Source organism: Hipposideros armiger, unplaced genomic scaffold, assembly GCF_001890085.2.
Source record: "Hipposideros armiger isolate ML-2016 unplaced genomic scaffold, ASM189008v1 scaffold_93, whole genome shotgun sequence".
NCBI lineage: Eukaryota > Metazoa > Chordata > Mammalia > Chiroptera > Hipposideridae > Hipposideros > Hipposideros armiger.
In genome coordinates, this window is record NW_017731443.1 from 1,090,132 (window position 1) to 1,100,731 (window position 10,600).

Here is a 10,600-nt window from a genome sequence, read left to right on the forward strand (position 1 = left end):
GCGAGTTCTTAACCATCGCGCCACTCGGCCGGCCCCAGAGTCTGTATTCTTAATCACATCGCCTTTCAACAACAGGTGAGGAAAACAGGCTCAGAAAGTAAAGAGATCCCGCACCTAAGAACCAGCTGCAAGTTCATTTCAAACCCAAAGATAATCACCACGTCCAGCAGATAGCACCCTAGCGCACAGCTATCAGCGGGATTTGCATAAGCAGTCAAAACTACCATACCCACAATGCTGTGTAAGTATTAAGGCCCCCCTCCTTCTTCAGTTCAGCTGTCCGAGGTACTGCCTGTTTGCTGTCCAGAAGGCATGTGTGTACCCGAGCCACTCGGGTCATTCCCCTATCTTCGGATGGCGGGGTAAACGTTTTTTTTCCTCTTTATCTCATCGTACTTGTCTTACTATTGATAGTTGGAGAGTGGAAGGACTGAAACAACGCTGCTCTTTGTTGGCTTCACCTGCCCTAATCTAACGTGAGGACCCTTGACCTCTGACCCAAGATGGCGGCCCCCAGAGCGGTCTCGCTCCCTGTTGCCCTGAGGTGAACTAAGTCCTTGAACCTCGCATCATGTCGAAGCTAAGCCGGGCCACTCGGGCCGTCAGGAAGCCCGAGGCCGGCGGCGTGATCCGGACCATCGTGAGAGCAGGCCAGGCCATGTCCGGGCCCCCACTAGGCCCCATCCTGGGTCAGGTGCCGCGCGGCTGGAACCCGGCGCGGGAGGGCGGGAACTATTGCTAATGCCCAGGTGAAGGGTGCCGGCTCTGGAGCCAGGGAGACCTCGGTTCAAAGCGCGGCTCTGCTACCCACACTTAATGCCCTCGCGTTAGTTGCATAGCTCCGCTCTCTCAGTCCTTCCTTAACGGGCTGTTGTGAGGATGGAAAGGGACCATGCTTACAAATCATCAGGCACATAAAGTGGTAGTTGAATTTGGGTAGAGAAAAGAGGATGGGAACATAGAGAAGTGAAAACGGAGGAGGGAATGGACGGAGCCTCCTGGGTGATAGGAAGCCGTCCCTGCCCGCAGCAACCCCTATGCTTCCCTCACAGCGCGGCGTTTCCATCAACCAGTTCTGCAAGGAGTTCAACGAGAAGACGAAAGACATCAAAGAAGGCATTCCTTTGCCTACCAAGATATTTGTGAAGGTGCAGAGTCGGGACTCTGATCCCCTGTTTCTTTTTCACCTCCCTTGTGCTCCCTAAATCTTGTGTCTGGTCGCCTGGGGTTGCTACTCTGCTCCTAACTCGGGGCAAGCCTCTTCCCGTTACCGGGCCCCACTTTCCCCATTTACACAGTAGAGACTAGACCATATCTTTTTGAGCCTGCCGTGCCATATTGCTGTTCTTCCCTTTGCCCCTTCATTTCACCGGGGTTTCCTGAGAAGGGTTGAGCCTAGAATAGAGATGAAAGGGCTATTTGCTGCAGATTTATTTTTTCCGTGGTTTTGTGGTCTGTTGGAGGGACACCATCAGTGAGTTAAGGGAAGGGGAGACAGGAAATTAGACGTTTCCCTGGGCTGGGGCAGCAGGGGTTGGGAGAGGCAGGATGAGATATACTCATATTTCGTTTTTCCATTAAGCCTGATAGGACGTTTGAAATTAAGATTGGACAACCCACTGTTTCCTACTTCCTGAAGGCAGCTGCTGGGATTGAGAAGGGGGCCCGGCAGACAGGTAAGGGTCAGGATGGGCACCTGGGATTCTGGGGGCCCTGGAAGGAAGCAGTGACACCTGAAAGGCTACTTGTTTTCTTCCTCCAGGGAAGGAGGTGGCAGGCCTGGTGACCTTGAAGCACGTGTATGAGATCGCTCGTGTTAAAGCTCAGGACGACGCCTTCGCTCTGCAGGATGTGCCCCTGTCCTCTGTTGTCCGCTCCATCATTGGCTCTGCCCGTTCCCTGGGCATTCGTGTGGTGAAGGAGTGAGTGTCCCGGAAAGGGCCTGGAAAGTTCTTGACTCTGTGACAAAGCTGAAAGGGTCTATTAGTGGGAGAATCAGCTTCTGAGTCAAAGGACATTAGCTTCTTGGGAGTGGGGAGCGCCATACATTCATTTGGGATACACTTATTAAGTACCTGTTGTGTGTTAGACGTTGTTCTGGGCATTAGATAGAGCTAGGAACAAGATGGCCAATGTTGGCCCCGTTCCTAAGGAGCCCACAGTCCAGAGATGGAGGCAGATCCATAAATGGAGCGTTAGCCCGCCATATAAGCAGTGTTGATAACAGGAACTACAGGTGCCTTGAGAACAGAGTGTAAGGCTCCTGCTTTTGCCTGGTGTTTCAATGAGGACTTTGTAGGGGAGGTGACGTGTAAGCAGAGACTTGGAAAAGGAAGTCAAGGACTGAGAGCAAGTGTTCCAAGAAGTGGAAAGATCCCTGTGAAGTTGGAAGGTGGAAATGTGAAGTGAAGTTCAGTGTAATCTAGTACATAGTACTAGAGATGGAGTGGGAAATAGCATGAGAGAGACGAGGCAAACAGGGATGAGTTTCCTGAAAGGATCTTTCCAGCTGTCTCAAGTTCACGCTTGGTCCCTCATGGGGCTTCGGATGACCTCAGGAATCGTTTCTTTGAAGTGAGATGTTGGGTAGGAGGGCATCTAGCCCAGACAACAGCGGGGACAGCACTCAACCCTTTGCTGGCCTCTTGCTACTGATGTCACTCCCCATGTCAAGGCTGGCAGTTGGTTGTTTCCCAAGAAGTGGGGTTAAACATGGGCCAGGGATGGGCTTTACTTTTCTCAAATCTTTACTTTTACTGGGAATACAGAGATGATAAATCTGATCCCTGCTCAGGGACACACACACGCACAGCCAGATGACTTCATTGTACAATGTGTTTTGGGGCACAGGAAGGGCCAGTTAATCTGGACTGGGATATGGTTGAGGCCTCAAAGGACCAGTAGGGCTCTAAGAAGGGAATAAAAGGCAGAGGTGGTGAGCTGGCATTCCTGGCAGAGGAAACAGATGAGCAAAGAAATGGAGGCTGAGAAGTCCAGGAGGGGAGAAGGCTCTAAGACAGTGACACGGGCACTTAGGACCTCCCCACCGGTGACTGGCCACTCACTTACCATCTGTTTTCCGCACCTGCAGCCTCAGTCCAGAAGAGCTGGCAGCTTTCCAGAAGGAGCGAGCCATATTCTTGGCTGCTCAGAAAGAGGCAGATTTGGCAGCTCAGGCAGAAGCTGCCAAGAAGTGACCCCTGTCCCGCACACTCCAGGATTTTGAAGGGAGCAGCTGGGAAGGGGGCCAGTGGGAAGGCTGTGCCAAATGGAAGAGAAGTGACACCAACCTGATTACTGTTCCCTTGACTTTAAATTATATATTTTTACATGTATGGCTATATCGAGGGATTGAGCCTAAATAAACATCCTTTGTCACTCACTCTTGACTTCTGTCTTGGGACCCTAGGGGAATGGGACAGTAGTGACGTAGCCACCATAGACAGATATGAGCTGCCCTAGGAAGTAGGGCTGTTCATGCTGCTGCTCAGATATGTGATCGAGGCTCAGCCAGGCAGAACAGCTTTCCTGGGTTCTGAATTGGTGGCATAAGGAGTAGAAACCCAGCCTCTGATTCAAAATCCTGTGTGTTCCTCCTCCCTAGCAGTGAGAGAACAGACGGGGCAGGTGGGGGCCATGAATCCTGGGGCTTGTGTGGACCAAAGCAACATGTTGCTTGTGCCGCTATCAGAAATACCTCATATCTCTTGGAGACTTGCCACCTCAATGGAAACAGACCCCTGTGGGGACTTCAGGTCAAAGCCCCAGCACAGAGTGCCCCAAATCCCAGTGGCTACTTCAGGCCCTTCTACTAAGCTGACCGTGACACTGGGTCAGATGTTAGCTGAATGTGAATTCTGTGGGGCTCATGGCGACAGGCCCACGGAAGAAGCTAAGCTTCAGTAGGTGCCTGCCCAAAGCAGGATAAGTCCTTGGGAAGCCCCTGAGCTTTTGTTTTCCCTGTTTTCCAGAACATCGAGGACTCTTGTCCTCACAGGCGAGAGGAGGAGTCAGGGCAGAAATAGATTCACATTTAGCGAGCATCTGTTGCATGCTAGGCACTTCGTTTTACACTGAGGAGATTTGGAAAGCATACAAAAACACAAGAAAAAAAAAACAATGTAATCCCACCACCCGGATGAGACTCCTGCCAATATTTTGGTGTATATCTTTTCTTCTCTTTGTTTCTTTGTATGTGTATTTATATATAATACTTTAAAAAAAATTGGGGTATTCTAAATACTGTTGTATTTTACTTTTAACTTGGTCATTATTTAGAACATTGTCACTATTATCTTCTGAATACAATTTTTAATGACTGTTTAGTATTCTGTCGTATGGGTGGACTATAATTTACGTAACCAAGTCCTCAACTGTTGTTTGCATTAAAAAAAAAAAATAGTTCAGCCAAGTGGCTTAGTTGGTTAAGAGCTAGCTCAAGAGTGCAAGCTCTGGGCTGGCCAAGTGGCACGCTGGTTAAGAGCTGGCTTGGGATACCAGCTCTGAGCAGCAGGGCCCCAGTTTTGATCCCACATATGAGGGCCAGTGACACTGCCCTCTACAGCTAAGATGGTGAACAACAGCTCGACCTGGAGCTGGGCTGCCATGAGTCGCTGGCAGTGGCGTAGGCTGCAGCCCCTGCTGCAGTGGGCTGCCATAAGCTACCGTGTGTGACCAACAGCCAGCATGAGTGGCCAGCAGCCAGCGTGAGTGGCCAGCAGCCGGTGTGAGCTGCCAAGAGCCGCTGTGAGCAGCCGTCCAGAGGCCGGCTACCGATCTGCCTCACCCGGGAAAAGCGCAATGCTAATACCAACATGGACCAGTGAAGTGATGTCCTTCACAACTAGACTGAAGAGCAAAAGGAAAGCAACTTGTCTGTTCCCCTTCCCCCTGATTCCCCAGCGCTGTTCCCCTCCCTCAATTCCCCAATAAAATAAATAAATAAAAAATAAATAAGGGTGCAAGCTCTGAGCAACAGTGGTTCGATGCCTGGCCCGAGCTGAGCTGCCGCTGAGCTGCCAACAGGTGGCAGGATGGCTCAGCTTTAAAAAAAAATGGACACAAATGCATACAACCTTGTGACGAGCATCATTTGCAAAACAGTTTTTGAGAGGCTTATGTGTCAGGTGCGGGGCTCAGTGCTCCTATGACTGAGGACACGAGTAAATGAGATAGACACAGTTCCTGCCTTCAGAGATGGCCATTTAACAAGAATTACACACAAAAACCGGTTACAATTATTGTGACAAATATGATGGGCTGGAGGGGTGTAAGAGAGGGGCATAACCAAACTTGGGGATTCAGTAAGGAATTCCCAGGGAAAGTGATTTTAAACAGACCTGAAGGATGGCTAGGACTCAGGGCTGAGTGTAGCATGGGATTTCAGGCAGGGCTGTATTTTTTACCTATTACTTTGTAACAATTTTATCACATATTTAGCAGCTTAAAACAATGTTGTTATATGTTGCAATTTCTGTGGGCCAGGAGTCTGGGCACAGCAGTGGTTGGGTTCTCTGCTTCAGGGTCTCATAATGCTGCAATTAAGGTTTTGCCTGGGGCAGTGGTCTCATCTGAGGCTCAGCTGGGGAAGGGCCCTCTTCCAAACTCTCATGGCTTTTCGCAGAATCTAGTCCTGGGTAGTCAGACTGAGGGCCTCAATTGTCAGCCAGAAGCTACCCTCAGTTCCTCACTATTGGGCCTTCTCGCTGTGGCCACTTCCTTCCTCAAAGCCTTTGAAGGAGACTGTCTCTTCACAACAGGAGTGTTAGCCTCATGTAACAAAGTCACAGCCACGTCATTGTGTACAGCCCATCACCCTGTTGGTGTGAACCAAGTCACAGACAGATCCCACCCACACTTGAGAAGGGATTATATGAAGGTGTAAATACCAGGAGGTGGGGACCCGGGGGGCCACCTTAGGGTCTTTCCCCGTAAGAGCCAACAGCTTGAGCACAGTGGAATTGCAGTACACCCTGAGTGATGCTGTCAATATGTCTGCTGTCTTCCCTCTCTCCCTGGGCATTGCAATTCCCACTTTTTGAAATGAAGTGAGGCTATATGACTTGCTTTGGCCAATGAAATGTGAGAATTATTTGCTAAACAGTGTGAGACTCTGCAGTGCTTTTTATCCCCCTGCTGCAGCCAGCGAAGCCCACATCTTTCCCCTTTGGCACCATAAGACTATGAGAGTCTGTTTTGCTGTTTAGTTTTCACCTCACCCTCCCAGTCCCCCCCACCATGCCAGAACTTAGTAAATATTTCATGGGGGGAAACGCAATGCATGTGGGGGCTCATCTAGTTTCTGGTATACATTACACCAGCCCCCTCATGACCACTCAGAAGTTCACTACCAGTGGATTCCATCTTCCTGGACTAAACCCAAACAGCCTGCACCCAGAATAGGAAAATGCCACCAGGGAAGAAGATGAGTGGTGATCATTATCTCACACATGAAGGGCTCTTTGCTTGTTGGAATTTTAGTTCATCTTGTCCTTGTCTCTACAGGTCTATGATGTCTTTAGCCATATGAATTTTATAATTTATTAATGTTTTTCTAGTTACCACAATGGAATATTTTATAATAAACTCTCACACTGAGGTAGCTGCCACTGTGTGTGACCCAATTATACTCCATATCAGTATATGTCCACAATTTTTTTCTTTTCTTCAAAGTGCTCAAATAACTGAAACAGAAAATAATATGTTGGATTGTGTACTTTCACTAAACTTGACCTCATATAGATTACGGTAGCTTGTGATGCATTAAAATACCCAGACCACAGGCAGTTGCTTTTGAAACAATGTGCAAATGGACCACTTAGCACATTGTTTTATACTCTTTGGCAAAAAACAAAACAAAACAACAACAAAAAAAAATATGGCTCTAAGACTTGCTGGTTCTTCCAATTTTCTGTTTCCAATTGAGCTTTAAATTTTAATTTTCACTTTTTTCATTCTAGAGGTTTTATTGGTTCTTTTTCAAGCCTGATTTATCACTGTTATTGCTTCATGATTCCTGCAGATGTTCTTGACTTTGTAATTTATTTCTTTAAACATGAGAAATGTAATTGCTTTCAAATCAGTGACTGATTATTCCAATATACAAAGTCTACAGTCTATGCAAGTCTGGTGTTGCCAGTTCTTGCTCATATGATTTTGTTTTCTTGTGTGTCTGGTTATCTTTGACTGTCTTCTGCTCAATGCCTGTGACAAATAACTTACGGAAGTTCCTTGAGGCCTAAGATGGGTGTGCCCTCATCCAGAGAGGTTTTGAATTAGTCCTGCCAGGCACGAGAGGACACTACAAAATTCCTGATATCCATCATATCTCTGTCTAAATAAACAGCAAATCCTCAGCCAGTTACTAAAGTCAGAGACACAAGAGTCCTCTCTCCCTCACCCCCAGTTTAGCAAACCATGTTAGTTCTGTCGCCAACATATCCCAGCTGCAGTCACTTACTCCCATCTGTGCCTGGTGTAGGCTGTTATCCCCTGCTCTCTGGATCACTGTAGAAGCCTCGCTCTCTCCCTGCTTCCACTCCTGCCTCCTCCAATCCATTCTTCACACAACTGTCAGAGGGATGGTTTAAACATGTGAATCCTATCATGTCATTCTCCTGCTTAAATCTCCTCAATGGATTCCTATTACACATGAGATAAAATTCTTCTTCTCATGGTCGAAAGGCTCTCAGTAGTCTTTTTTCTCCTCTCCAACCATCCTTTCTCTTGCTGGCCTTGATCCAGCCATACTGATTTCATTGCGACTCCTTAGAGATGTCAAGTCCTTTCCTGTTTAAATACCTCTCCTCTTGCTTTTCTTTGGCCTGGAATATTCTTCTTCCTGCTTCTCATCTTTTAAGTCTTAGCTCAATGTTACCTCCTCAGAAAGGGTTTTCTGACACCCCCCTCTAAATTATAACATGCTAAACTAGAGCTGTGGTTCTCTACCATAGTACTTCGTTCCTTTCCTTATTGTACGTACTGTATGCTTTTTTCAGACTGTTTATTTACTTTTTCTTATGTCTCCCCATAATTAGAATGGAGGCTCTGTGAGCCCAGAGACCTTGTCTGTCTTGTTCACTGCAGCATCCTCAGTACCCAGAACAGTTCCTGGCATATGGAGATGTAAATATTTATCACATGAAAAACGAGGCTGCAGAGCCAGCCCTTGAACTCAGCCCTTATGACCCCCAAACTCTTTCTCCTACATTCTGCTCCCAGGGTGGGAACAGGTGGGAAGGGGACTGGCTGAGAGTCAGACCTGGCTTCTTCAGCGACTCTGGGAGTGCCCTTGGGTAAATCCTTTTCTCTCCCGGCCTCAGTTTATCCATCTGCTCTAAGCTATAGAGCTCTGAGCCACAGGGATCTTGCCAGTAAGAGGGCCAGAAGCAGACACTTCAGCCACAGGGATCTTGCCAGTAAGAGGGACAGAAGCAGACACTTCTCTATCCAGCAGGTGGAGCCATTGGCTCTTCTAATTTTTTCTCTGCAAGAACTTGTCTGAGGAAGGGGAGGCAGGACGGGGTCTGATCTGAATGTCAGGGTGCCTTCTCATCAAATTCACATTCTCCTATCACCCACCGTTACCAACCACCAGTGAGGTGGTTTTTTTCTCTTACATTATTTTTCATTTTTTAAATTTTTATTTATTTAGCTTTATTTTTTTTTAATCTTTTTTTTAATCTTTTTTTTCAGAAGAGATTTAGATTTACAGAAACATTGCGAAAATAGTACAGAGATTTCCCATATTGGTATATTATTATTAACTAAAGTCCATACATTATCCATATTTCCAGAGTTTTTAACCTATGTCCTTTTTCTGGTCCAAGACTCCATCCAGAATACTGCATTATATTTCGTTGTCCTGTTTCCTTAGGCAAGCCTCTTGGCTGTTACAACTTCTTAGACTTCCCTTGTTTTGGATGACCACCAGGAAGGTTTTCAGATGGGACTCCAAAAAAAAAAAAAAGTGTGTCTTACGCTTATAGTCACTTAAGATTCAAAGCTGAGAGGTACAACCCTTTGCCCTCTGGGGAACTTAGGAACAACTTTTTTGTGGCAGAAAATGGTGACTTCCTCTTCAAATCTATGGGCTGATCTTCAGATACAGTCCTCTCAATGAAGTATTTCTTGTGTGCCTGCTATGTGCCCGGCCCTGTGCCTGGTGCCAGCAAGGCAGCAGAGCAAAGACAGGGTCCTTTGGGGGCTTAGAGACCAGTTCTTTGGTCCAAGTTGGAGAACAGATGCACAGAAAGGCAGAGGACAAATCCTGTTTCCCTCAAGGATTCATCCAAGATGGAGAAGGGGTGACAGGTTCTGTGGGACCCTGTGAAGGGCACGGCCCCAGAGGTGGGACACTTGGAATGAGAGAAGGGTTAGGGGACTTCTCAGTGTTGTGCTCTCAGCTCTTGGAATCCAGCCCTCGTTTTCCACTGGAGGGGAAAATGGGCCTGGAGTTTCCTTCCTGTTCTTGAGAATCTCCCTCTAAGCCTTTGCGGTCATGACTGCCTTCTAATTCACTTTAATGACTTAAGTCTGTTCTGTGCTCTTTAGCTTATAAAAAGACCCCATCAAGGTCCTGGTAGCATCGTTGGCAGGTAAGTGCCATTTTTGTTTAGCCCCAATTTACCTGTGAAGAAACTGAGGCTCAGGTTCCATTCAGCAAATAGTTGGTGGAGGTGGGATTTGAGTCCAGGTCTTTCCATCTCCTAATTTTTATTCCCTCACCCCTCTCCACCATACCCTGTGGCTGGTGGGCCCTCAAGCTTGGAGGAAGACAGTATTTTTGGAAACCTTTTCTCTTGACTCACTAAGTTACTCATATATTCTGCTCAGAAGTTTGGGGCCTCCTCTAGCTCGCAGACCCAGAGGGGAAGAAGGCCCTGCTCTAATCCAAGCCCTCTCTTCTCGGGTAATTTGGGATGAGACAATCTGAGATGGTGATTCACCGGCTTTGGGGCCAGAGGGGACAGCCCAGGGCTTGGACACAGACGCCATGGGTATGTTGCCCACTTATGCCTCTCACCAACTGTGGGAGGGGGGATTCACTTTTTACCTGTGATCCTCAGTTTGTTCATTAGTGACACCATGCTAATATGCCTGTTCAGAGGCTTTATTGCAGTGAATAAGGATGTCAAAATGTTTGTCAGCCGAAAGCCCCATGCAAGGATAACAGGTTATTATTTCCAGTGGGCCCCAGAAGAAAGGTGTACCCCTTTCTTCAGGCTGAAGAAATAAATGCATATCCAGAAACTTCAAACCCACGTCCAGCAAATTGCCCAGCTGAATTCTCTCCCCGTCCCCAGGTCCTTTTTCTCCCTCCCAACTGTGGGCACTATGAACATGGAGCAGGGAGGAGACTCCAATACCCTTGAGTATTAGACGCCAAAGCATATTGAAAGCAAGATGAAGCACCTGGTTCAGCTCCAAATTCTCCAGCTTCTAGCACGGGGTGGACTGCGCACTGCACTCAAATGCGGAGTGAATGGAGGGCCGTTAGCAGGTCCAGACTTTACCTCCTGACCCCAGACCCCTGGCTAGGCCTCCCAACCTTCTCAGGTCCCCATGCTTCCCTTTTTACAGCAGCGCATGACACCAGGGG

At 47.7% G+C, this 10,600-nt stretch overlaps 1 protein-coding gene across 1 annotated transcript; it reads left to right on the plus strand.

Annotated features, from left to right (window-relative positions):
• Window positions 1-462: 462 nt before the first annotated feature.
• Window positions 463-3,382, plus strand: MRPL11 (mitochondrial ribosomal protein L11). Its single transcript, XM_019645148.1, has 5 exons — window positions 463-694; window positions 1,053-1,148; window positions 1,583-1,676; window positions 1,763-1,922; window positions 3,092-3,382. The coding sequence occupies exons 1-5, from the start codon at window positions 572-574 to the stop codon at window positions 3,195-3,197; spliced, it is 579 nt and encodes a 192-aa protein (XP_019500693.1). The 5' UTR covers window positions 463-571; the 3' UTR covers window positions 3,198-3,382.
• The last annotated feature ends 7,218 nt before the right edge of the window (window positions 3,383-10,600 follow it).